This window comes from Pristiophorus japonicus, chromosome 16 (assembly GCF_044704955.1).
Source record: "Pristiophorus japonicus isolate sPriJap1 chromosome 16, sPriJap1.hap1, whole genome shotgun sequence".
In the NCBI taxonomy this organism is placed as follows: domain Eukaryota; kingdom Metazoa; phylum Chordata; class Chondrichthyes; family Pristiophoridae; genus Pristiophorus; species Pristiophorus japonicus.
This window is the reverse complement of record NC_091992.1, coordinates 117,242,623-117,270,518: the sequence shown is the minus strand read 5'-3', so window position 1 is coordinate 117,270,518 and position 27,896 is coordinate 117,242,623. Positions and strand designations below refer to the sequence as shown.

The 27,896-nt window shown below is 45.5% G+C and overlaps 1 protein-coding gene across 1 annotated transcript; it reads right to left on the bottom strand.

The window, feature by feature from the left end:
- Positions 1-4,289: 4,289 nt before the first annotated feature.
- Positions 4,290-27,769, bottom strand: LOC139226222 (small ribosomal subunit protein eS7-like). Its single transcript, XM_070856846.1, has 4 exons — positions 27,623-27,769; positions 14,029-14,160; positions 9,099-9,189; positions 4,290-4,771 (listed from the first exon to the last, which is right to left on the bottom strand). Exons 1-4 carry the CDS (start codon positions 27,767-27,769, stop codon positions 4,290-4,292), a joined length of 852 nt encoding a protein of 283 aa, XP_070712947.1.
- Positions 27,770-27,896: the final 127 nt, after the last annotated feature.

Below are 27,896 nucleotides of genomic sequence, written 5' to 3'. Positions count from 1 at the left end.
GATCGAGTGTGACATTTTAAATTCAAGCACATCCTCTGCCACAGTAGAAAGTCTACGGGCAATGTTCGCCACCCACAGTCTACCAGACATCTTGGTCAGCGACAATGGCTCGTGCTTCACAAGCACTGAATTCCAGGACTTCATGGCAGGCAATGGAATTAACCATGTCAGAACGGCACCGTTCAAGCCAGCCTCAAACGGCCAGGCAGAACGAGCAGTGCAGATAATCAAACAGGGGATGCTCAGAATCCAAGGGGGTTCCCTACAAAGCCGCTTATCACGCTTCCTGTTGGCCTACAGATCCCGACCACACTCGCTCACAGGGGTTCCACCCACAGAGCTGCTAATGAAAAGGACGCTCAAAACCCGGTTATCCCTTATACACCCAACCATGAAAGAAATTATTGAGAGCAGGCGCCAGTCACAATATGACTACCATGACAGGAATGTGAGGGCGCGAAGTATTGATGTAAATTACCCTGTTTTTGCCCTCAACTACGCTGCAGGGCCAAAATGGCTCTCAGGCACTGTGATTGCCAAAGAGGGAAATAGGATTCTGGTAGTTAAACTTACCAATGGACAAATCTGCCGCAAACATGTGGATCAAACAAAAAGGAGGTTCAGCAACCCCATAGAAGAAGCAGAGGAAGAACACGATATAGAGTTCACTCCACCACAGGTGACCGAACACCGGAACCAAAGGAAGGAGAGCCCAGTCACTGTGGGCAGTCCAGATAGGCCTGAGGCACCACAAACAGCAGACACTCAGGCCAGCGCCCAACAACCGGAGCCCCAACTCAGGCGCTCTACAAGAGAGTGTAAACCACCAGAGAGACTCAACCTGTGATCCCAATAAGACTTTGGGGGGAGGTGATGTCATGTATTCAACCAGCATTGTAACCCATGTAAAATCTGACCTAAGTTGTACACTGTGAGAACAATGACCACTAGGTGGTGAACTTGTGGGAGACACTTCTAACCTGGACCTTCAGCTCTAAAAGGGGAAGCTCCACCCACTTCCATCACTTGAGTGCTAAAGAATAAAGGACAGGTCACAGACTGACCTTCTCTCAAGCATGGGCCTCGTGTGCATTTATACTGTATGGTAAGGATGTATCAAATACCCTGTATAGTTGTAGCAAGACTTCCCTGCTTTTATACTCCATCCCCTTTGCAATAAAGGCCAACATTCCACTGTCTTTCCTGATCACTTGCTGTACCTGCATGCTATCCTTTTGTGTTTCATGTACAAATGCCCTCAGGTCCCGCTGTACTGCAGCACTTTGCAATCTTTCGCCATTTAAATAATAACTTGCTCTTTTCTGCCAAAGTGCATGACCTCACACTTTCCAACATTATACTCCATCTGCCAAATTTTTGCCCACTCACTTAGCCTGTCTATGTCCTTTTGCAGATTTTTTGTGTCCTCCTAACACATTGCTTTTCCTCCCATTTTTGTATCGTCAGCAAACTTGGCTATGTTACACTCAGTCCCTTCTTCCAAGTCGTTATTATAGATTGTAAATAGTTCGGGTCCCAGCACCGATCCCTGCGGCACCCCACTAGTTACTGGTTGCCAACCAGAGAATGAACCATTTATCCCGACTCTCTGTTTTCTGTTAGTTAGCCAATCCTCTATCCATGCTAATATATTACCCCCAGCCCCGTGAACTTTCATCTTGTGCAGTAACCTATTATGTGGCACCTTGTCAAATGCCCTCTGGAAGTCCAAATACACCACATCCACTGGTTCCCCTTTATCTACCCTGTTCGTTACATCCTCTGGCTGGCAAGCTGGCTTGGGGCTGTAAATGTGGAGGAGAGATAATGGGGGGGCGCCGGTGGATGGTGGATCGCGGGGTCAGGCCAGCGATTGCGGAAGTCAGCAGGGTGGAAGGACTTCAATTTGTTCATGTCGGAGTTCTGCGCATGCGCCACCCAGTGGCTGGGAATGGTTCTGGACGAGGAGTGGTTCTGGATAAGGGAGTTCTGGATAAGGGAGGTTCAACCTGTATATATATTCAGGGCCATTTTTGAGTTGGCTTTTTGAAGCTGTTAAGACAGCGTTTGCTAGTTTCCTGGGTTGGTTTGTAAATTGAAAGTGAATGATAAAAGTCAAGTCAGCTGCACCTGCCAATCTCTTAATTATCCCTTTTTCACTTTTTAAAGAAAGACTTGTATTTCTATCGCACCTTTCACAACCTCAGGATGTCCCAAAGCACTTCATAGCCAATGAAGTACTTTCTAAAGTATAGTCACTGTTGTAATGTAGGAAACGCAGCAGCCAATTTGCACACAGCAGGCTCCCACAACTCTTCAACAAGTGCATTTCTGCCCAATATTTTGTAGAATAGATTACATAGTTCTATTTGCTTGAGACAGCAACATACAGTATCAGTTATAATACATCGTCATAGTATTCAGTGTCAAATTTTGTTTGATAATGCTCCTTGGGACATTTTAATATATTAAAGACGATACAGAAATGCAAGTTGTTGTTGTTGTTTATCATGTCAAATCATCTTGCACCAATTCATATATCAGACTACTGTGAAATGGCAAACACAGCAGTTTTTCAATGGTAGCAACATCCATGAGCATCCATGTCATGAATACAATTCACGTGTTTATGATGCTGATGGTTGAGGAGCACTGTTGGCCAGAACATTGGGCGAGTTCCCTGATCGTCAAGTAAGTATAGAATCTTTAACAGTGAGACAGAATTTCGATTTAATATCTGATCCAAAGGATCGAACACTTCTGGAATATTACACTGGATTAAGAAATCAGATGATGAACCCAGCCTCCTGATGTGCAGCTCCATCACCCAACCTTCAGACCCAGGAACAAGCGCGCTACTAACTGACATTTCCTATCTTTCTCTAATTCTATGTTACGCCACTAGGAAAGAACAGAAAGTCAATCTCCACGTGCTCTGCAACATTAAATATTTATATTTATTAAAAGCTACAAAGGAAACACGGTATTCCAAACAATAATTATAAAGGAAATGTTAAAACACAGGGTGTGCTTTCAACCAAGAGCAACAACGGTGGGAATCCACTTGAACTATGATAACAGCTTTTCATGTGCGGAAAACAGAGCGAGACTGATAATTTACCAAAAGAAAAGTATTGGTGAGTTACCACAGTGTCAAGTAGAAAATTAACACATGTTTTAAAAGTTACCTGACAGAGAACCTCCACTGGGTCAGTGGTTAGATGCATCAATTGGTGTGGTACAGAATTATATAGATAAGGAAGGCTTTAGATTCAATCCCTGCTCTATGCCGAGTAATTGATCTCAATCAGAGCTCTATAGTTTACCTCAGTGTCCCTAGGCTATGAATTGGGGCAGGAAATCAGCCAGGGTTCCTGCTCCTGATTCCTATCCAGTGACTCCTGCTGAAAGGTATGGATGTGTGTGAGAGTCAGCTGAGAGCAGAATTGAGATGAACTGTGCTACCCTTATCGCTGGATATCCTGCCAACAGTTAATGTTGAGACTCAAATATAAGCAAGTACAGGAGGCTTATCTTTAGAATCCTGCCCTGGTGTACATCACCTCAATTAGTAGAGGAAGGGATTTTTGATTTGCAAGCCAAAAATGTATGAAGCTGTAGGCCATGTAATCATCATCATCATCGTAGGTAGTCCCTTGAAATCGAGGAAGACTTGCTTCCACTCTAAAAGTGAGTTCTCAGGTGGCTGTACAGTCCAATACGGGAATTGCAGTCTTTGTCACAGGTGGGACAGACAGTCGTTGAAGGAAAGGGTGGGTGGGGAGTCTGGTTTGCCGCACGCTTCTTCTGCCGCCTGTGCTTGCTTTCTGCATACACTCGGCGACAAGACTCGAGGTGCTCAGCGCCCTCCCGGATGCTCTTCACTTCGGACGGTCTTTGGCCAGGGTGTCGGTGGGGATGTTGTACTTCATCAAGGAGGCTTTGAGGGTGTCCTTGAAACGTAATACTTTACAATTCACTGCAGTAACAAGTCCCATTGTTCCTCAACGAAATAGATAATTGATTCAACTACAACCAATGGCAGAAAGTGTGCTTCTTTGAAACTGCCCTTAAGGAGCTTGGTTGTTAAAGGCAGCAGGTAACTGAGTCATACAGACCAGAAGTCCCAGGTTTGATTCCTAATATGTGGTGAATTATTTGATCTCAGCTGAGTTTGCAGTAGGGGAACCTCCATGCCCTTAGGCTAGGCTGTGGAAGAAAATCAGCCATGGTTCCTTTTTTTTTTCCAGATAGGAACAAAATAATTTATTTAAGCCATTCTGCAGAATTTACAGTTGGAACTCTGGGAATTCATGCACAACATCGTTGCCAGTTAGCTTCTTGTCGACAGTAGAAAATGTATCCACTTTGTGCTCTATGTTGTTCTGTTGCGCCTTGTCCAAATGGACTTTGATGAGCCTTGTACCATCCAGTTTCACACAAATTCTCTTACCCACAATTTCATTCGGGAAAACCAGGTCTTCGAGAATGACATCATGCATTGCAGTCAATGTACAGCTTCCGGGGCACTTCTGCTTGTTCTTGTTTCTGCTTTTTCTGGTTGATTTTGGCAAAATTCTCCTCTGTGCAATGAAGACAAGGTGTTTACTACAAAATTTATTTTCGAGCTCTCGCACAAGTCGCACTTGGATCTTCTGAAAAGACTTCAGTTGGGGTACTGGCACAAAGATGATGATTGCTTTTCTGCCACTGCCGACTTCAATTTCCTTAGCAACTGTAATGTTCAGCTCCCATAACTGAGCCTTCACTCCTGATTACTGCCCAATGGCTATTGCCAGAAAGTGCAGCAGTTCAGATATCGGCAGGGCGAGTGACTATTTTTTAAGGATATGCAACTTTCTGTCCCTCAGATCTGCTCAGAAACTGGCACTTTCACCACCTCCAAGACATCTGTGCAAAATTGGAGGTGTTAGATGCAGAATGTTCAAATTTGAGGGATTTTTTGTGTCAACTGACCCGCTGTTGCAAAGAGTGCCAACACTCTCAAATCTCACACATGGAGATTGGCAAGATACTCGAAGGCAACCAGAATTGGTGGAATCAAATCCCAACAAGAGGCAACACGCTCAGGAAAACTGGAAGGGATAATATCAACAAAAAGAAACACCAGCCCCAATAACTCACTGTCAATAAAAAATACCCCTGATTCCAATTTTGGAAAAATATCGGTCACTTTAAATAAGCATTTTAGCAAATGTTGTAAAACATTTGTGTGGCTCATGGTGGGATATGATGTGTCCAAATGTATGCCTCAAAAATATCTTCCCTATCACTGCAACTATCTCCACATCTTTGCCTTCAAGATTAAGGATGAGCATATGGATCCTAGACCTCCTGACTTCAGCCCAGGAGAAAGCATGGGTGGATACAAGCAGTTGACGGAAAGAGAAGTGAGCATCTTTTGCAAAGAAACATGTCAGCCACTTTCTCCAACTACCTTCACCAAGGGAAGGTAGATAAATATTGCTGCCAACATGGTACCATTCAGCAATAAAGGCTTTGACAACAATTTGCAAACATGATACCGAAAATGACACCCTTGCCCAAATAACATAGTCAGAATGACCCTACTTCCCACGGCCATGTTGCTCTTAAAGAAACGAAACCAGCCAAATTAAATTCCGTGTTGAGCTAAAATTTGCATTTTTCAAAGACATCCAAATTGGGCCCATTCAGATTGATCTGACTGTCAAACACAGTTTATAGCTCATCCCTATTGGTGCATTTCAGCTGCATTTTTCAGGAAACCACGAGGCACCATAATGAAGGTTTGAATGCAAGGAGCCCTTCAATGGGACATTCTGCATATATTCTTCAACAATTGCGGTGCTGGATTCTAGTAAATGTGAATTAACGTTTGAATTTCACTTTCAGTTGTAATTGGACTCATTGTAACTTTGGCAGAATTTTGTTAACATTTGTATTGAGTTTCCACGCTTTTGTGTGCAGTTCACTTGCGGAGTGCCGCATAGATGTGAATTCTTTACATTGCACTAAATAAGGTGGTAGCTGAAACCTACTAGAACAAACTCTTTTTTTCCTTTCAGTCCAGGAGAATGTTTTATTAAAAAGGACATCGCTAGTTTATTTAGTGGAAAGACAATTTTAGAAAATGTCAGGGGTCTTTGCCGAACTGTTGTTTGTGCCTGGGGATTTCTGCTTTCATACCGTGTCCACTTGAACTCTGAATATGTCAAGGAACCAACTAGGGGGGAGGCCATCTTAGACTGGGTGTTGTGTAATGAGAGAGGATTAATTAGCAATCTCATTGTGCGAGGCCCCTTGGGGAAGAGTGACCATAATATGGTGGAATTCTGCATTAGGATGGAGAATGAAACAGTTAATTCAGAGACCATGGTCCAGAACTTAAAGAAGGGTAACTTTGAAGGTATAAAGCATGAATTGGCTCGGATAGATTGGCTAATGATACTTAAGGGGTTGACTGTGGATGGGCAATGGCAGACATTTAGAGACCGCATGGATGAACTACAACAATTGTACATTCCTGTCTGGCGTAAAAATAAAAAAGGGAAGGTGGCTCAACCGTGGCTATCTAGGGAAATCAGGGATAGTATTAAAGCCAAGGAAATGGCACACAAATTGGCCAGAAATAGCAGCGAACCTGGGGACTGGGAGAAATTTAGAACTCAGCAGAGGAGGACAAAAGGTTTGATTAGGGCAGGGAAAATGGAGTACGAGAAGAAGCTTGCAGGGAACATTAAGGCGGATTGCAAAAGTTTCTATAGGTATGTAAAGAGAAAAAGGTTAGTAAAGACAAACGTAGGTCCCCTGCAGTCAGAATCAGGGGAAGTCATAACGGGGAACAAAGAAATGGCAGACCAGTTGAACAAGTACTTTGGTTCAGTATTCACTAAGGAGGACACAAACAACCTTCCGGATATAAAAGGGCTCAGAGGGTCTAGTAAGGAGGAGGAACTGAGGGAAATCTTTATTAGTCGGGAAATTGTGTTGGGGAAATTGATGGGATTGAAGGCCGATAAATCCCCAGGGCCTGATGGACTGCAATCCAGAGTACTTAAGGAGGTGGCCTTGGAAATAGCGGATGCATTGACAGTCATTTTCCAACATTCCATTGACTCTGGATCAGTTCCTATCGAGTGGAGGGTAGCCAATGTAACCCCACTTTTTAAAAAAGGAGGGAGAGAGAAAGCAGGGAATTATGGACCGGTCAGCCTGACCTCAGTAGTGGGTAAAATGATGGAATCAATTATTAAGGATGTCATAGCAGCGCATTTGGAAAATGGTGACATGATAGGTCCAAGTCAGCATGGATTTGTGAAAGGGAGATCATGCTTGACAAATCTTCTGGAATTTTTTTGAGGATGTTTCCAATAAAGTGGACAAAGGAGTACCAGTTGATGTGGTATATTTGGACTTTCAGAAGGCTTTCGACAAGGTCCCACACAAGAGATTAATGTGCAAAGTTAAAGCACATGGGATTGGGGGTAGTGTGCTGACATGGATTGAGAACTGGTTGTCAGACAGGAAGCAAAGAGTAGGAGTAAATGGGTACTTTTCGGAATGGCAGGCAGTGACTAGTGGGGTATCGCAGGGTTCTGTGCTGGGGCCCCAGCTGTTTACATTGTACATTAATGATTTAGACGAGAGGATTAAATGTAGTATCTCCAAATTTGCGGATGACACTAAGTTGGGTGGCAGTGTGAGCTGCGAGGAGGATGCTATGAGGCTGCAGAGTGACTTGGATAGGTTAGGTGAGTGGGCAAATGCGTGGCAGATGAAATATAATGTGGATAAATGTGAGGTTATCCACTTTGGTGGTAAAAACAGAGAGACAGACTATTATCTGAATGGTGACAGATTAGGAAAAGGGAAGGTGCAACGAGACCTGGGTGTCATGGTACATCAGTCATTGAAGGTTGGCATGCAGGTACAGCAGGCGGTTAAGAAAGCAAATGGCATGTTGGCCTTCATAGCGAGGGGATTTGAGTACAGGGACAGGGAGGTGTTGCTACAGTTGTACAGGGCCTTGGTGAGGCCACACCTGGAGTATTGTGTACAGTTTTGGTCTCCTAACTTGAGGAAGGACATTCTTGCTATTGAGGGAGTGCAGCGAAGATTCACCAGACTGATTCCCGGGATGGTGGGACTGACCTATCAAGAAAGACTGGATCAACTGGGCTTGTATTCACTGGAGTTCAGAAGAGTGAGAGGGGACCTCATAGAAATGTTTAAAATTCTGACGGGTTTGGACAGGTTGGATGCAGGAAGAATGTTCCCAATGTTGGGGAAGTCCAGAACCAGGGGTCACAGTCTAAGGATAAGGGGTAAGCCATTTAGGACCGAGATAAGGAGAAACTTCTTCACCCAGAGAGTGGTGAACCTGTGGAATTCTCTACCACAGAAAGTAGTTGAGGCCAATTCACTAAATATATTCAAAAGGGAGTTAGATGAAGTCCTTACTACTCGGGGGATCAAGCGGTATGGCGTGAAAGCAGGAAGGGGGTACTGAAGTTTCATGTTCAGCCATGAACTCATTGAATGGCGGTGCAGACTCGAAGGGCTGAATGGGCTGCTCCTGCACCTATTTTCTATGTTTCTATGAATAACGCCCTGCAATTATAGATTTTGTCCTTTCAAACTCTGCATTGAACTACCTGTACTTAACACGAGGGTGAAGTGCTAGTGAGGAGAGATTTTTCACCGATGGCAACAGAGGTGAAAACAATTTGAGGCGTTGAATTTAAAGTATCAGTCCCGAATTGTGTTACAGGTACAATGTCTCAAATGCGGCTGTCCGAAAATCGGAATTGTCCGAAAACCGGATATCTCTTTTGATATTCAGTAAAATAAAATCGGGAATTATTGTCCAAAAACCGGCGGGCCAGACTAGTTATCGGCTTCGCCGCTATGTTTTAAATGGCATGCGATCGGTCCGAGTCTTGCCGAATGACCCTCGATCCGGCCCGACTCGACCTGACCCACACCACCACTAGTACTTTGTCTGTCTCGGTAGCATACGAACGCTCTTCAGACGCTCTGGTGTTTATTCTACTTCATGTACTCCTTGTTTGTCTTATCCATTCAAATTCGCCTACTGATTTTATTGATTTTCTTGTCCGAAATCCAGAAAAATCCGAAAACCGGAACGGTCTCAGTCCCGAGGTTGCCAGATTTGAGAAATTGTACCTGTAGTGCAATAAAGTCACAGGAAAAAAACTTCAGCGAATAGTTCATGGTTGTGTTAACCATATTTAAATAGTTTTTCAAATGTGATGTCATATTTTGATCAGGGGGCATAATTTGTAAAGCAATGACGTCACTAACTATATCACGGGGGAGTTCTCTTTACTGTCCAGATAAAATCGGGCACTTTATCTGAAATCAAGTCCTTCTTTCAGAGTGATGCATTTGAAGCACAGGACATTTGGTTCCACTGAAGCGAGTAAAATGTACACTGTATTATGGGCCCAAAATTGCCCAGGAGTTGCTCCGTTTTTTTTGGAGCAACTTGATTATTTTGGAATATCTTAAAAATCCCCATTTTGCACATTCAATTTGCACCAGTGTAAGTGAGTTTGTTAGGATTTTTAAAATTTAGTTTAGTTTTGTTCAAAAGGGGGCGTTACCAGCCACCTACGCCTGTTTTGGCCAGTTAAGCCAGTTTGGACAGCTAATAGTTGCTCCAAACGAACTTAGGCCAGCGTATATTGCCACTTCTGGCCACACAGAAACCCCTTGCGGAGAGTTAAGAAATCAGCGCAGGTAGGTACTTAATGACTTGACTAAAGAATGTGAATAGGATCAAACAGCTATACAGGACATATGATAAACTTCGCAAAGTTAATTTACTATGCAACAAAAGCATTCATGGAAGCTTAAACTACAAAAATAAAAGAAGTAGAGACAAAACATATTTACATAATTTTTTCAAAATATCCAAATAAAAAATAGAAGTACCTCCTGCTCATAGGAAAGTTCTCATCAACAGGTGAAGGAAAGTCTTGAGTAAGCTCATTAAAATTACTGGCTATGCAGTTATCACCACCCCCCGGCCTCCTGCCGACATCAAAACTCTCCTCTCTTCCTCCCCCACCACCCCCACATCAAAACTCTCTTCTCTTCTCGCCCCCCCATCAAAACTCTCCTCTCACTCCTCCACCCCAGATCAAAACTCCCCTCTCTTCTCCCGCCCGGCCCCATCAAAACTCTCCATTCTCCTCCCCCCCAGATCAAAACTCCCCTCTCTTCTCTCCCCTCCTCCACATCGAAACTCCCCTCTCTTCTCCGCCCCCCCAACCCCACACCATCAAAACTCTCCTCTCTCCTCCCCACCCCCGGATCAAAACTCTCCTCCTTCCGCCCCCCGCCCCCCGCCCCCCCGATGAAAACTCTTCCCCCTCCCCGCACCTGCCCCGATCAAAAGTCTCCCCACACAAACCTGTTTCCTGTAGCCTTCAGCGTGGGAAGGCAGCGGGCTGGCCTGTGCGGCAGGCCACTTGGCCCAGGACAGGGGCGTGATGCGTTACTCCCACACTGCAGGCACGCTTCATCACAATCATGGAACGAGCTACTGCGCATGCGTGAACGCTCTACTGCGCATGCGGACAGCTGCCGACACTCTTTTAGGAACAGGGTCCTAACTCCAGCCCCCAATGAACTCGCCACGCCCCGGGAGAGTTGGCAGAGGGGCCAGAATCCGGGGACATTTTTTTGCCGCCGTTTGGATCGTAGGAAGTTGGCGCATCTCATGTGAGTGCGCCGAAAAAAACGGGTGGGCCCTATTTGGGCCCTACAGACCTAATTAACTAGAAATTCATGTGGACTTGTTATCGAGTTGTGATAGGAACAACTGGTGATAGGAGCAACTGGTGATAGGGGCAACTGGTGAGAGGGGCAACTGGTGATCGGGACAACTGGTGATCGGGACAACTGGTGATCGGGACAACTGGTGAGAGGGGCAACTGGTGAGAGGGGCAACTGGTGATCGAGACAACTGGTGAGAGGGGCAACTGGTGAGAGGGACAACTGGTGAGAGAGACAACTGGTGAGAGAGACAACTGGTGATCGAGACAACTGGTGAGAGGGACAACTGGTGAGAGGGACAACTGGTGAGAGGGGCAACTAGTGAGAGGGGCAACTGGTGATCGAGACAACTGGTGAGAGGGGCAACTAGTGAGAGGGGCAACTGGTGATCGAGACAACTGGTGAGAGGGACAACTGCTGAGTGGGACAACTGCTGAGTGGGATCAATGGTGAGAGGGACAACTGGTGAAAGGGATAACTGCTGAGTGGGACAACTGGTGAGAGGGACAACTCGTGAGAGGGACAACTCGTGAGAGGGACAACTCGTGAGAGGGACAACTCGTGAGAGGGACAACTCGTGATCGAGACAACTGGTGAGAGGGACAACTGGTGAGAGAGACAACTGGTGAGAGAGACAACTGGTGATCGAGACAACTGGTGATATTGACAACTGGTGATAGGGACAACTGGTGATAGGGACAACTGGTGATAGGGACAACTGGTGATAGGGACAACTGGTGATAGGGTCAACTGGTGATAGGGTCAACTGGTGATAGGGTCAACTGGTGATAGGAACAATTGGTGAAAGGGACAACTGCTGAGTGGGACAAATGGTGAGAGGGACAACTGGTGAGAGGGACAACTGGTGAGAGGGACAACTGGTGAGAGGGACAACTGGTGAGAGGGACAACTGGTGAGAGGGACAACTGGTGAGAGGAACAACTTGTGAGTGGGACAACTCGTGAGAGGAGCAACTGGTGATCGAGACAACTGGTGAGAGGGGCATCTGGTGAGAGAGACAACTGGTGAGAGGGACAACTGGTGAGAGAGACAACTGGTGAGAGAGACAACTGGTGAGAGGGTCAACTCGTGAGAGGGACAACTCGTGAGAGGGACAACTCGTGAGAGGGACAACTCGTGAGAGGGACAACTCGTGAGAGGGACAACTCGTGAGAGGGACAACTCGTGAGAGGGACAACTCGTGAGAGGAGCAACTGGTGATCGAGACAACTGGTGAGAGGGACAACTGGTGAGAGGGACAACTGGTGAGAGGGACAACTGGTGAGAGGGACAACTGGTGAGAGGGACAACTGGTGAGTGAGACAACTGGTGAGAGGGACAACTGGTGAGAGGGACAACTGGTGAGAGGGACAACTGGTGAGAGGGACAACTGGTGATCGAGACAACTGGTGATCGAGACAACTGGTGATCGGGACAACTGGTGATCGGGCCAATTGGTGAAAGGGACAACTGCTGAGTGGGACAACTGCTGAGTGGGACAAATGGTGAGAGGGACAAATGGTGAGAGGGACAAATGGTGAAAGGGACAAATGCTGAGTGGGACAACTGGTGAGAGGGACAAATGATGAGAGGGACAACTAGTGAGGGGGACAACTGGTGAGAGGGACAACTGGTGAGATGGACAACTGGTGAGATGGACAACTGGTGAGAGGGACAACTGGTGAGAGGGACAACTGGTGAGAGGGACAACTGGTGAGAGGGACAACTGGTGAGGGGGACAACTGGTGAGAGGGACAACTGGTGATCGAGACAACTGGTGAGGGGGACAACTGGTGAGGGGGACAACTGGTGAGGGGGACAACTGGTGATAGGGACAACTGGACAGAGGGACAACTGGTGATCGCGACAAATGGTGAAAGGACAACTGGTTGGAGGGACAACTGGTGAAAGGGATAACTGGTGAGAGGGACAACTGGTGAAAGGGACAACTGGTGAAAGGGACAACTGGTGAGAGGGACAACTGGTGAGAGGGACAACTGGTGAGAGGGACAACTGGTGAGAGGGACAACTGATGAAAGCGACAACTGGTGAAAGCGACAACTGGTGAGCGGGAGCTTGCCTTGTTGGTAGCACCCTCAGGTAAGGGGAGGACAACCAATCATAGCCTGAAGCGGTCAACTGGAGCACTCCTGCAGCAGATCAATTTTTTTTTTAAGTAATTACTTCTACAGTGGTGCCCCCTCTCTGGGCTGCATCCACATGTCGAGAGCCTGAGCAGAGCAGACCCGACTCTTGCTCCACTCAGGGTATCCGAATTTCTATGGAGGAGTGGGGACTTAAAACAGTCATCAGGCCCCAAATTAGCATCTGCAAGGGCCTAATGCCTGTTTTAGCTGGCTGCCCCGAATACCTAAAAAATGACCACACCCAATTTCAGTTTGGACTTTTTCCAGGATTTTAGTTGCAAAATTGAGGCACATTGTGCCCATTTTAAACTCGTTAAAAGGGTGCAACAAGATCCAATTTCTAACCCGATGGCTTCAGATAGAAACTGTGTAGGCCAGTAACCGGGAACACTGGTTCTTTTCATATTTTATACTTTCTGCTGTTGGCAACATCTTATTTATGCAGATTTGTTTTTAAGCTTTGTTCAGCTTTCATGGGGAGTGGGTGATGCACTGGGCGAGCACACTGTCCTTTCACCCTGCAGCTTGTGTTTGAATTCAGCCCAGATGGAATGAACTTTTCTCTCTCACTCTCTCTCTCTCGCAGCTGTTCAGGGTCCCAAGTGGAAAAGGTTTGGGCAGCTCATTTCAGCACTTAGTAGGCGTGAACCCATTGCACGAACTTGCCCTCAAATTTTGCACTCCCACCCAGAAATGCTGTATGATTAAGCATTATGGAAATTCACAATTTCCAATGGAGCAACAGGCAAATTCTCGTTCAGAGTTGAAGGTGAGGCACATTGTCAGGGTGATTAAAGCGGGGCTCCCTAACAAGTGCTGTGCCTGACTTGAAATGATCCCGAGTGCAAAGTCGGGAATTGTACTTCCACTGTCGCCGTTGCTCACCTCAATTATCTCTCCCACTCACATAGCAGATCCAAAGTTAAAGCACCAACTTACACCCCTGATTCACTTCATAAATTGAAAATGATATTCCGCTCCTTTTCTGCGCTTTGCTAGAATATACTACATTCAACGTTTCAACCCAGGCACTTTTAATATAATTGTAGCTGAGAGACATGCATCAATCACTTACACAGCTGTCTGCAGTAAAGTGAAGAACGCATTTCTTGGCAGAGCAGACAATGAGCTTATAATTACGACATTGGGCTTCTGATAAAGTAACTTCAGAATCATTCTGCAAAGAATTATGTTCTCCTTTTTCTGGCTTGGACAATTAAAAACAAAACCAGAGAGCCACTGCCATGGAGATTGTTGCCAGCCAGTGGACCATCAACCAGAGTGCCTACTATCAACAAATCCCAAGTTCCAGGTGTTAAACATTAAGCAGAGCAAAAAGTTTCAATTCAGTATTGCAGTTTGATCGCTACTCTCAGTGGAAGTCACATGCAGTACTTGATGTTTCTTGGGACTTGACCGTCACCATTTAGCAGCCTTTGAAACATTCAACATGGCTTTGCCAGTAACTCTTTGAGAGCCGATAGCAGCATGTCTTCATCTGAGGAAAAAATAACTTGGTTTGGTGACCCAAGTTGACAAACTCAAAACAACTGAATAGATTTCCATTCTTAATTGATATTATAAGAAGGGCTAAAGTATATTAAATATGTATAGTTTACAAAATCCGAAGCTTGTTTCCCTGCCCCATAAAGAGAAATCACAAATTTTACTCATTGACTCACTTGGAAACCCAGTTGACTCCCAGTTGGAAGAGGGAGCGCCAGCTAATGAATTTAATGGCTCTGTATGCGAGTGCCTCCCATTGCAGGATCGATTAGGATCCGTGCTAGATTTGTATATTTAACCCTGTCCGGTCATGTGTTATGCTCCTCCTGTACTATGTGGGAAATCAGGGACGCCTCCGGTGTCCCTGACGACTACGTGTGCGGGAAGTGTATCTGCCTCCAGCTCCTGACGGACCGCGTTGCAGAATTGGAGCTGAAGGTGGATTCACTCTGGAGCATCCACGATGCTGAGAATGACGTGAATAGCACGTTTAGTGTGTTGGTCTTACCGCAGGTAAAGGGTGCACAGCCAGATAGGGAATGGAAGACCAACAGGAAGAGCAGTGCAAGGAAGGTAGTGCAGGGATCCCCTGCGGTCATCCCCCTGCAAATCCGATACACCGCTTTGAGTATTGTTGAGGGGGATTATCATCAGGGGGGAGCAGCAGCAGCCAAGTTCATGGCACCGTGGCTGGCTCTGCTGCACAGGAGGGCAGGAAAAAGAGTGGGAGAGCGATAGTGATAAGGGATTCAAGTGCGTTTCTGCGGTCGCAACCGAGACTCTAGAGTGGTATGTTGCCTCCCTGGTGCAAGGGTTAAGGATGTCTCGGAGCGGGTGCAGGACATTCTGAAAAGGGAGGGTGAACAGCCAGTTGTCGTGGTGCACATTGGTACCAACGATATATGTAAAAAAATGGGATGCGGTCCTATGAGACGAATTTAAGGAGCTAGGAGCTAAATTAAAAAGTAGGACCTCAAAAGGAGTAATCTTGGGATTGCTACCAGTGCCACATGCTAGTCAGAGTAGGAATCGCAGGATAGCTCAGATGAATACATGGCTTGAGCAGTGGTGCAGCAGGGAGGGATTCAAATTCCTGGGGCATTGGAACCAGTTCTGGGGGAGGTGGGACCAGTACAAACCGGACGGTCTGCACCTAGGCAGGACTGGAACCAATGTCCTAGGAGGAGTGTTTGCTAGTGCTGTTGGGGAGGAGTTAAACTAATATGGCAGGGGGATGGGAACCAATGCAGGGAGACAGAGGGAAACAAAATGGAGACAGAAGCAAAAGACAGAAAGGAGATGAGTAAAAGTGGAGGGCAGAGAAATCCAAGGCAAAAAACAAAAAGGGCCACTTTGCAGCAAAATTCTAAAGGGTCAAAGTGTGTTAAAAAGGCAAGCCTGAAGGCTCTGTGCCTCAATGCGAGGAGTATTGGGAATAAGGTGGACAAATTAACAGTGCAGATAGCAGTTAACGGATACGATGTGGTTGGCATCACGGAGACATGGCTCCAGGGTGACCAAGGCTGGGAACTCAACATCCAAGGGTATTCAACATATAGGAAGGATAGACAGAAAGGAAAAGGAGGCGGGGTGGCATTGCTGGTTAAAGAGGAAATTAATGCAATTGTAAGGAAAGACATTAGCTTGGATGATGTGGAATCAGTATGGGTGGAGCTACAGAATACCAAAGGGCAGAAAACACCAGTGGGAGTTGTGTACAGACCTCAACAGTAGTAGTGATGTTGGGAAGGGCATCAAACAGGAAATTAGGGGTGCATGCAATAAAGGTGCAGCAATTATCATGGGTGACTTTAATATGCATATAGATTGGGCTAACCAAACTGGAAACAATACGGTGGAGGAGGATTTCCTGGAGTGTATAAGGGATGGTTTTCTAGACCAATATGTCGAGGAACCAACTAGGGGGGAGGCCATCTTAGACTGGGTGTTGTGTAATGAGAGAGGATTAATTAGCAATCTCGTTGTGCGAGGCCCCTTGGGGAAGAGTGACCATAATATGGTGGAATTCTACATTAGGATGGAGAATGAAACCGAGTCCATGGTCCAAAACTTAAAGCAGGGTAACTTTGAAGGTATGAGGCATGAATTGACTCGGATAGATTGGCGAATGATACTTAGGGATTGACAGTGGGCAATGGCAGACATTTAGAGACCGCATGGATGAACTTCAACAATTGTACATCCCTGTCTGCCGTAAAAATTTAAAAGGGAAGGTGGCTCAACCGTGGCTATCAAGGGAAATCAGGGATAGTATTAAAGCCAAGGAAGTGGCATACAAACTGGCCAGAAATAGCAGCGAACCCGGGGACTGGGAGAAATTTAGAACTCAGCAGAGGAGGACAAAGGGTTTGATTAGGGCAGGGAAAATAGAGTACGAGAGGTAGCTTGCAGGGAACATTAAGACGGATTGCAAAAGTTTCTATAGATATGTAAAGGGAAAAAGGTTAGTAAAGACAAACGTAGGTCCCCTGCAGTCAGAATCAGGGGAAGTCATAACGGGGAACAAAGAAATGGCAGACCAATTGAACAAGTACTTTGGTTCGGTATTCACTAAGGAGGACACAAACAACCTTCCAGATATAAAAGGGGTCAGAGGGTCTAGTAAGAAGGAGGAACTGAGAGAAATCCTTATTAGTCGGGAAATTGTGTTGGGGAAATTGATGCGATTGAAGGCCGATAAATCCCCAGGGCCTGATGGTCTGCATCCCAGAGTACTTAAGGAGGTGGCCTTGGAAATAGCGGATGCATTGACAGTCATTTTCCAACATTCCATAGACTCTGGATCAGTTCCTATGGAGTGGAGGGTAGCCAATGTAACCCCACTTTTTAAAAAAGGAGGGAGAGAGAAAACAGGGAATTATAGACCGGTCAGCCTGACATCGGTAGTGGGTAAAATGATGGAATCAATTATTAAGGATGTCATAGCAGCGCATTTGGAAAGAGGTGACATGATAGGTCCAAGTCAGCATGGATTTGTGAAAGGGAAATCATGCTTGACAAATCTTCTGGAATTTGTTGAGGATGTTTCCAGTAGAGTGGACAAGGGAGAACCAGTTGATGTGGTGTATTTGGACTTTCAGAAGGCTTTCGACAAGGTCCCACACAAGAGATTAATGTGCAAAGTTAAAGCACATGGGATTGGGGGCAGTGTGCTGACGTGGATTGAGAACTGTTTATCAGACAGGAAGCAAAGAGTAGGAGTAAATGAGTACTTTTCAGAATGGCAGGCAGTGACTAATGGGGTACTGCAAGGTTCTATGCTGGGGCTCCAGCTGTTTACATTGTACATTAATGATTTAGACGAGGGGATTAAATGTAGTATCTCCAAATTTGCGGATGACACTAAGTTGGGTGGCAGTGTGAGCTGCGAGGAGGATGCTATGAGGCTGCAGAGTGACTTGGATAGGTTGGGTGAGTGGGCAAATGCATGGCAGATGAAGTATAATGTGGATAAATGTGAGGTTATCCACTTTGGTGGTAAAAACAGAGAGACAGACTATTATCTGAATGGTGACAGATTAGGAAAAGGGGAGGTGCAACGAGACCTGGGTGTCATGGTACATCAGTCATTGAAGGTTGGCATGCAGGCACAGCAGGCGGTTAAGAAAGCAAATGGCATGTTGGCCTTCATAGCGAGGGGATTTGAGTACAGGGGCAGGGAGGTGTTACTACAGTTGTACAGGGCCTTGGTGAGGCCACACCTGGAGTATTGTGTACAGTTTTGGTCTTCTAACTTGAGGAAGGACATTCTTGATATTGAGGGAGTGCAGCGAAGGTTAACTAGGCTGATTCCCGGGATGGCGGGACTGACATATCAAGAAAGACTGGACCAACTGGACTTGTATTCACTGGAGTTCAGAAGAATGAGAGGGGATCTCATAGAAACGTTTAAAATTCTGACAGGTTTAGACAGGTTAGATGCAGGAAGAATGTTCCCAATGTTGGGGAAGTCCAGAACCAGAGGTCACAGTCTAAGGATAAGGGGAAAGCCATTTAGGACCGAGATGAGGAGAAACTTCTTCACCCAGAGAGTGGTAAACCTGTGGAATTCTCTACCACAGAAAGTTGTTGAGGCCAATTCATTAATATATTAAAAAAGGAGTTAGATGTAGTCCTTACTACTAGGGGGATCAAATGGTATGGCGAGAAAGCAGGAATGGGGTACTGAAGTTGCATGTTCAGCCATGAACTCATTGAATGGCGGTGCAGGCTAGAAGGGCTGAATGGCCTACTCCTGCACCTATTTTCTATGGCCCCAAGTTTCCACATGATTTGCTCCTGATTTTTAGGAGCAACTGGTGTAGAACGGAGTACCTTAGAAATCGGAATTCTCCATTTAGTTTTCTGCAGTTCTAGTCAGGTAGAACAGTTTCACCTTGGAACTGAATTTTTTTTTCAAAAGGGGGTGTGTCCGGCCACTGACGCCTGATTTCAAAGTTTCCACAGTGAAAACGTACTCCAAACTAACTTAGAATGGAGTAAGTGAAGATTTTTGTACGCTTGAATAAATCTTGTCTACACTTTAAAAAAATCAGGCGCAGGTTACAAATTAGGCGTCGGGAACGAGGTGTGGGGCGGGGGGGGGAGGGGGGAAGGGAAGTCATTAAATTCTACAATCAATCCTTAGTTATACTTATACAAATATTATACAAATAAATCCAACCTGAATAAAAATTTATAAGCAAAGAAAAGATTAAATAAACCATGTTCCTACCTGTGTGAAAGTGCTTCAGGCAGGCCTTTCAGGCAGGGGTGTGGCGTCAGTGTCTCGACGGCAGCGGCAGGCAGCAAGCAGCCTTGGTGCTTGAGGCAGGCCTTCATTCCCCGCGAAGATGCAGCACCCAGACGTACTTGAGGCCATTCGGCCATGGGATTGCAGCGGCGTCAGTGGCTGGTCGGGAGCAGCAGAAGCCTTCGAGCTGTGAGGGGGACTGACTGAGGCCATTTGGACAGGGAGAGGCAGCCACATCGACATCTTTATATTTAAATTTGCAGAATGGGTGCACCACATATTATGCAATGGTTTGCTTCCTCATGCAAGAAATTCTTTGTTCTTGGTGGAAGTTGATCCATTGCAAAGTTGAATTGGCACTTTTATTTCTCCAAACACACAGTTCTTAATTTGCAGGCACCGGTTCTGCAAGTTTAGCAGTGAAAAGCTGAACTCACTGATTTCAGCAGGTGATTTATTCAGCAGTGCTGCTAAAAGCACTCCCTCACACACAGAAATATGAAGAAAATTAAAATGCAAGCCTTTGCAGGGGTCCAAGAAACAAATCTTCACTTTTTCTGCAGTACTTTTAAAAATGGCCGAGTGCCAATGTTTACTTCAGACTGCGCGTGCGCGAACGCTCCAACGCGCATGCGCAGGGTTGCTGGCACCAAGAAGCCTCATTTCAATTGTACCCGCCCCCTCCTACTTACAAAATCGGCGCGAGTGGTAGGCTCCGTCCCGTGCGCCACGCCAAGCAGACATCGAGCTCCAAGGAGCTCGAGAATACTGCACTTTTTTTCCGGCGCGAAAAACAGGCGCCCAGCTCTGAGGTGCGCCTTTTTCGCCGCGTGTGGAAACTTGGGGCCAATCTTTCTATGTCTGCACCTGTGAGTATGCTCACAGATTTGTGGAGCTGTTGCATTGTGAGTGGCTGAGCCAGTCACGTGATGTTCACAAGACTCAATAAAACCCCAGTCAGTTGGGTTTAGGTCATCCACGATGAGGTATGCAGTTATGAGCCTAGTGCATGAACTGGTAATGTGTAGTGTGATTGTGACACCTTTGTTAATAAACCAACTAGTTCTTAATAGCAATGTGTTGCTGTGAATTCTTAACAAAGAACCCATGAAGCAAATACATTACAAACCCAAACCTTCAATGAAATATAAAAAAATACTCCCAAAGTAACTTGCCCTTTTAAAATTGTGTTCTGCAGTATTCAGTGATGTAAACTTTCAGTATCTTTATATGTATATATATATATATATATTTGGCATAGAGATTAAAGTAATTTGCAAGCTGTGATATGACAGAGCTAACAGGATCTTTGAGAAGCAGGCTCGAATTCTTACTAAATTACTTTTAACTTACTTCAGAATTATAGCCAATAAAACAAATGTTAAACAATCAAATGGTGAATAAAATACAAATTCCATTTTAGTAGGATGTTATTTCTCTGGGTAACAATTGAATCCATGGTAACTCAATGAAAGGACATAGCAGGAAAGATGTTTTTGATTATTTGTTGTGGTGCGGATGTTACAAGAATAAGACTCTCTAAGAATCAGGAAACTCAATTTCTGGAAACCAGATTTTTTTTATAGAAAACATCCCATTACGAGCATAATCTGGCCTCATCATTTTTATCCACATCCGTTTAGAGTTTCCTATTTGAATTAATGGGTTTGTGACCTACTGTTTGCATGCCACAATGTGCCTTCAGGATGCACATGCAGCAACATTTCAGAATCCAGTCTCAATTTACCAAATGTAGTCCGCAAGTTCTTTTTGTTAGTTGAAGGAGGCACGATTACTTTGATTTTTACATTGAATTACATTAAATGTGCAGCACAGAAACAGGGCATTCGACCCAACTGATCCATGTCAGTGTTTATGCTCCACATCATCATCATCATCATCATCATCATAGGCAGTCCCTCGAATCGAGGATGACTTGCTTCCACGTCAAAAAGTTCACAGGTGTTTCAATGAAGGACCTAAAATTCCAGGTCCCGAACTAAATCTAAATGCGTGTGTGTGGATTTTTTTAACGTGTGGTGGCCGTTGCACACCAGCCACCACACGGGCTTGACAGGGCTAGGTCTTGGTCCAGTGACAAGGATTAACCAAGACGACTGGAGACCAGATCTGCTGCACAGATCTCGTGCGCACACATATCGCAGTGTGGGCTGGCCCGTGCTGCCCCTGGGCCCTTGCCTCTTCTGGGCCCCGAACTCGTGCCTCTCCTGGGCCCCGATCACATCCCTCTACTATTTCTTGCCGCTCCTTCGCCCCGACCTCGTCGCTCCTGCTGTACCTGCCCTTGCTCCAATCACTGACCTGGATCTTGGTGACGTCCCTCTACAAGGTGCTCCACAAGAGCCTCTCCCACCCTCCTTCATCTAATCCTATCAGAATATCCTTCTATCCCTCCATTCTCATGTGCTTGTCCAGCTTCCCCTTAAATGCCTCTGTGCTGTTTGCCTCAATTACTCCCTGTTGTAGCGAGTTCCACATTCTCACCACTCTCGGAGTAAAGAAGTTTCTCCTGCATTCCCTATTGGATTTATTAGTGAATATCTCACATTTATGGGCCCTAGTTTTTATCTCTCCCACAAGTGGAAACATCTTCACTATGTCTAACACATCAAACGCCTTTATAATCTTAAAGATAATCAGGTTATCCCTCAGTCTTCTCTTTTCTACAGAAAAGAGCTCCAGCTGGTTCAGTTTTTCCTGATAAGTATAACCTCACGATTCTGGTATCATCCTTGTACATCTTTTTCAGTGCCTCTATATCCTTTTTATAATATGGAGACCGCACAGTGCACAGTCCTCTAAGTGTGTTCTACCCAAGGTTCAAAACAAGTTTAACGTAACTTCACTACTTTTCAATTCCATCCCTTTAGAATTGAGCCCCAGTGCTTTGTTTGCTTTTTCTGAAGGCCTTATTAATCTGTATCACTGCTTTCAATGATTTCTGAATTTGCTCCTCTAACCATTTAGACTCTTTGGTTGGATTTTGCAGGGAATCAGCAGGCACGATCAGTGGTGAGTCGGATGGGAAAGTAATTTTTTTCCCCCAGCGGGTCGGGACCCCACTGTGAACCTGCCGCCACACATCTTTACCAAATGTCGGGTCTGTCAGCACTGAGCTGACCAGACTCGCAGCGGCGGGGGCGGGGTGGCGGGGTGGGGGGGGGGCAATAAAATCATTGGTGGCAGGTTAACAGCCACTTATGAATGTTTTTTCCCCCAGATTTTTGGATTTGACAGGTCGCCCACCAGTTTCCCGCTGTGCCTGGACCTCGTCTGTGAAGCTGAGGCCAGTGGCCACTGAAACAGCTGATGAGTTGGCAGCTTCAAATGTCAAGTCAAAGCTCCCAGATGATTGAGATATGTTGCCTTAACTACGAGCTTCCCTAAACTGCATTTCCACTACAGATTCAGGATGCTGCAAGCCTTTACACAAGTCTCCATCCAGTCTGACCGCATTAACTCTCTCACCATTGACAGATCACTTCTGTCATCTCTACTTCACCTGCCATCTATTCCATCAGCATGGGTGCCTTTGAAACTCTCTCACCTTGGTCCTCAGAATCCCACCATGATCAGCCTCAATATCAGCAGCACCAGGCACACCAGCAGCACCATCAACCTTCTCCGCAATCAGCTGATGCTGCGCAGGACTCAGCGCATCAGCACCCGATCACATTGCTGCCTGGGAGACCAGGAATGGCCTCAATATGGTCAGATTTACTTCACTTGATGCTGTACACCCTGGCTGCCACATGCTGTGCCAGGTTGGTTGCACTCCTCACCAACCCCATGAAGCATCCTTCCAAGTCATTCCTTTCACACTCATCACCATTGCGGGGGTTACCATTATATCTCTTCAATTTACTGCAACTCACGAAGCCACTTCCAGAGGTGCACATAAATCTGTCCAAGAACTTAAAGTGTTGAAAATCAAGGTTTCAATGACACATTAACAGAAACTTTACATGAGCATTGCATACGATGCCCAAGTGTGTTGTTAGTTGGTATGATTGCATTAGGATGAGGGTGAGTGTTAGGGGTGGCTAGTGAGATGGGAATCTGATAATGTAGATAGAGAGGGATGGGTGGAGGTGCAAGGTAAGTTGGTGTGAGTAAGGATGTGCAGGAACAGAGTTAGGAAGGAAGAGTGATGAGGTTGTGACGAGAGGCACAACAGGATGAGATTCAGTGTGGTTTTGCAGTAACGTTTCGTGATCTACTGAAATCATTGAAATGTTTGTGGCACTGCACCCAGGTCCTCCTGACAACATCCCTGCTTGTGCCCTCCTGTGCAATGTGCAACCAGGCTGTGTTGACCTCCTCGGGAGAAGGACGAGGACCTCCCAGTGTGCTGCGACTCCCTCCATAAGCATCTGGAGGGAGTCATGGGAGAGCCTGGGTGCAGCCCTGCATCTTTGTGCAGTGCTTGTCAGTGTTTGCAGCACCTCAATGCTGTAAAATACTGACAGCACAAATATCAAAATAAAGTTGGCCATGGTCCCTTTAAGGAAACCGGCTGATGGCGCGTCATCAGTTGACATCACCAGTCCAGCTTCCTCTAATTGGCCGTCAAACATGCTGGGCCGGCTTGACAAGCCCAATCAGGGGAAATTCATTTCAGAGGCCGGGATGGATCCAGCATCCAATGGGTTTGTAAAATCACGGCTTTCTTGTCCAAGGAGTATATGGCCTCCTTATTCTTCCCACCAAAATGTACCACCTCACACTTAACTATATTGTAATTCATTTGCCAATTATATGTTCATTCTGGAAGTTTAGTAATGCCTTGACAAATCTTCTAGAATATTTTGAGGATGGAACTAGTAGAGTGGACAAGGGAGAACCAGTGGATGTGGTGTATTTGGACTTTCAAAAGGCTTTTGACAAGGTCCCACACAAGAGACGATTGTGCAAAATTAAGGCACATGGTATTGGGGGTAATGCATTGACATGGATAAAGAACTGGTTGGCAGACAGGAAGCAGAGAGTCAGAATAAACGGGTCCTTTTCAGAATGGCAGGCCGTGACTAGTAGGGTACCGCAAGGTTCAGTGCTCGGACCCCAGCTATTTACAATATACATTAATGATTTAGATGAAGGAATTGAATGTAATATCTCCAAATTTGCAGATGACACTAAGATGGGTGGCAGTGTGAGTTGTGAGGAGGATGCTAAGAGGCTGCAGGGTGACTTGGACAGGTTAGGTGAGTGGGCAAATGCATGGCAGATGCAGTATAATGTAGATAAATGTGAGGTTATCCACTTTGGTGGCAAAAACATGAAGGCAGAATATTATCTGAATGGCAGCAGAATAGGAAAAGGGGAAGTGCAACGAGATCTGGGTGTCATGGTACATCAGTCATTGAAAGTTGGCATGCAGGTACAGCGGGCGGTGAAGAAGGCAAATGGCATGTTGGCCTTCATAGCGAGAGGATTTGAGTATAGGAGCAGGGAAATCTTACTGCAATTGTACAGGGCCTTGGTGAGGCCACACCTTGAATATTGTGTACAGTTTTGGTCTCCTAATCTGAGGAAGAACATTCTTGCTATTGAGGGAATGCAGCAAAGGATCACCAGACTGATTCTCAGGATGGCAGGACTGACATATGAAGAAAGACTGGATCGACTAGGCTTATATTAACTGGAATTTAGAAGAATGAAAGGGGATCTCATAGAAACATATAAAATTCTGACATGATTGGACAGGTTAGATGCAGGAAGAATGTTCCCAATGTTGGGGAAGTCCAGAACCAGGGGTCACAACCTAAGGATAAGGGGTAAGCCATTTAGGACTGAGATGAGGAGAAACTTCTTCACTCAGAGAATTGTGAACCTGTGGAATTCTCTACCACAGAAAGTTGTTGAGGCCAGTTCGTTATAAATATTCAAAAGGGAGTTAGATGTGGCCCTTATGGCTAAAGGGATCAAGGGGTATGGAGAGAAAGCAGGAAAGGGGTACTGAAGTTGCATGATCAGCCATGATCATATTGAATGGCGGTGCAGGCTCGAAGGGCCAAATGGTCGACTCCTGCACCTATTTTCTATGTTTCTATGTTTCTTGTATTTTGTCAGATTTCTTGGTCAGCAGGTTTTAAATAGTTCGACGCTATACTCCAGCCTGAAATGAGTATAGCTCTATGCACGCTATCCAATTAACAATATATCGGAAAGAATTGGGCAGGTAACACAGGGGGGAAGATTTCCTTTGACTGCTATGTGTAATAAGCCCATTTATAGAGAAAGGCTTTGTGACTTTGTTGCACACAGAGGAAATCTCCGCCATAGTTGGTGGTCCGTTCAGGCACATGTGTGAGTGAAAGGTATATACACGTCTGCTATAAATGAAGCCTACATGAAGTAGATACACTTAAGATGAAAGAATTGACCAGCTAATAAATTCAAGTACTCTTTAAACAAGATTCCATTTCACGCAGATATTAGTTTCCTGTAAGAAATGTTGAGCAGAAAAAGATGGACCAGTCTTTACTTCAATAGTATCAAGTCTTATTAAAAACCATAATTAATTGGTCCGAGATGCTGCTCCTGATCAGCACTCAATGACCCCTGCTGAAAGTGCATGTGTCTGGACATTTGGTGAACACTGGGCATGCTTCGGCTGCAATGAATCCACTCATCACACGAATGACCTGACAACACTCACCGTCAAGGATTATACACGTTTAATGTGCAGCAGAGTGAGGTACCGGAGGGCACCCATGGAACCAAGCCACCTCAACATGTCAAAATCTTCAGAAGAACATTGGGGAAAACTGCTGATAAAAAGGAGACAATAATGCTGGGTCCGACTGACTGCCACTCAAAGTGACCACATCAGTGTGTTCAGAACTGAAGAACAATAAGGGACGAGAAATCCACAATCAGGAGCGAATTCCTGTTATTGCATATCTGCCGCAGGAAGCAGTGGCAGTCCTTTTCCTTCCAATGTACTTTTCAGCAAAAATGCTGGTGTGAATTAAATTGTACAAAAAGCCTTCGCCCCACTTCAGTGGCAGTACAAATTGGCCATGGACAGACTCATTGCAGAGCAGAATTACATAGAAAACTACAATCAGCAGTAAAGCTGCAATTGTTGTAAAGAAGCTACACTGTCTCTGAATACAAATTGCTGATTTAAAATTTAAAATGAATGCACAGGGAAGACGGTAAGTGGTATTGTAGTTTCCTTAAGAATGCACTTTCCCTGAATCATGCCTCACAGTAATTTGTAGAAGTTTAACTAGTCTCAAAGGGTTAAATCTAGGACTTGAGCTGCTGAGGAATCCTTCTCTAATTTCACCACCCACTAACTGCCACCCACGCACAGCTCAGGATATCTGATGGTAGATGCAAATTCTAAGCCATAAGACATTGGCACGGGCTTCACTAGGCCTCTGCTAAGCCCGTCATGTGAGGGAGAGATTTCTCCTTCAGCATCCTCCACTGAAATCAGATTATAATATCGACCTGTGTCCCAGCATGTTCTCTTCTCCTCCGAACCAAGTCTGATTTAACCTGCACACGTTACTGTGGTGAGCAGCACTCCACAAAAGCTTCAGCTCTAATCAGCTTTTCAGAAGTAAAGCCACATTTCTGCACACAGAACATACTCAAGTCTTATTTGAAATGAACTCTTCAAAAGACATTTCTACTCTTTGCGTCAAGTGTTATTCCGTTGTACAATTGCTCGAGGTTTGATTTGTTTTATCCACTATAGGCAGTTTGCAATGCATGCATACCAAAGAATCACAGTTGCCCAGCAACTTCAGGCTCCAAAATATGAACGAGGTGACTGAGTTTCAATAGTTGGAAGCTCTTGTTGCCACACCCTTCATCAAATGGAAATTATCTGGTCGCCACACCACGCCAATTTTCTTCCCTCCTCTTATGAAGGTTCGGTATAGCTCCATAATTGGCAGAAACCCATCAGCAACGGGTAGGGTAGCACAGAGGTTATGGTACTGGACTAGTAATTCAGAGGCCTGGATTAATGATCTGGAGACACGGATTCAAATCCCACGACAACTGGGGAAGTTAAATTCAATGAAATAAATCTGGAATTAAAAAGCCACTTTCAGTGATGGTGACTATGGAACTATCGGATTGTCGCAAAAACCCATCTGGTTCACGAATGCCCTTGCGGGAAGGAAATCTGCTGCCCTTACCCGGTCTGGCCTATATGTGACTCGAGAGTCACTCTTAACTGCCCTCTGAAATGGCCTAGCAAGCCACTCAGTTGTGTTCAAGAAGCTGGCCAATCACTGCCTTGTTCAGGGCAATCAATGCAGGCCTTGCTGGCGACTCCCACATCCTGTGAATGAAAACAAAAAAAAGGCCAAGTGGCCATCCTTCACATGGGGCCTAGAGGTCCGCCAGTTGGTAGCGATCTCACCTCTGGGCCAGAAAGTTGTGGTTTATGCTGAAATCTGGACTTGACTACATCATCTAAGAAAACCATCTGGTGCATGACTGAAGGATTGCTTCCTTGATGGAGCAACTGTTCTTTGGCTGAGATGTTAAACCTAGGACCAAGATGCATGTTCACTCGGATATCCCATAGCAGCATTTTAAAGAAGAGAGTTTTTTTCTGATGTCCCGGCCAGCATTACCCCCTGAACAAATGCCACCTGAAAATAACAAAAAAAACTGGTTACTCATCTCATTGC

Coding starts and splice junctions, on each gene's coding strand:
- LOC139226222 (XM_070856846.1), bottom strand. CDS start 27,769: ATGCATCTTGGTCCTAGGTTTAACATCTCAGCCAAAGAACAGTTGCTC. Junction 14,161..27,622: donor CACAACTTTCTGGCCCAGAG/GTGAGATCGCTA, acceptor TAATTGTCCAAG/CCAGAAAAAGGAGAACATAA. Junction 4,772..9,098: donor CAAGAAAATCAATAAAATCA/GTAGGCGAATTT, acceptor GGCAGTAATCAG/GAGTGAAGGCTCAGTTATGG.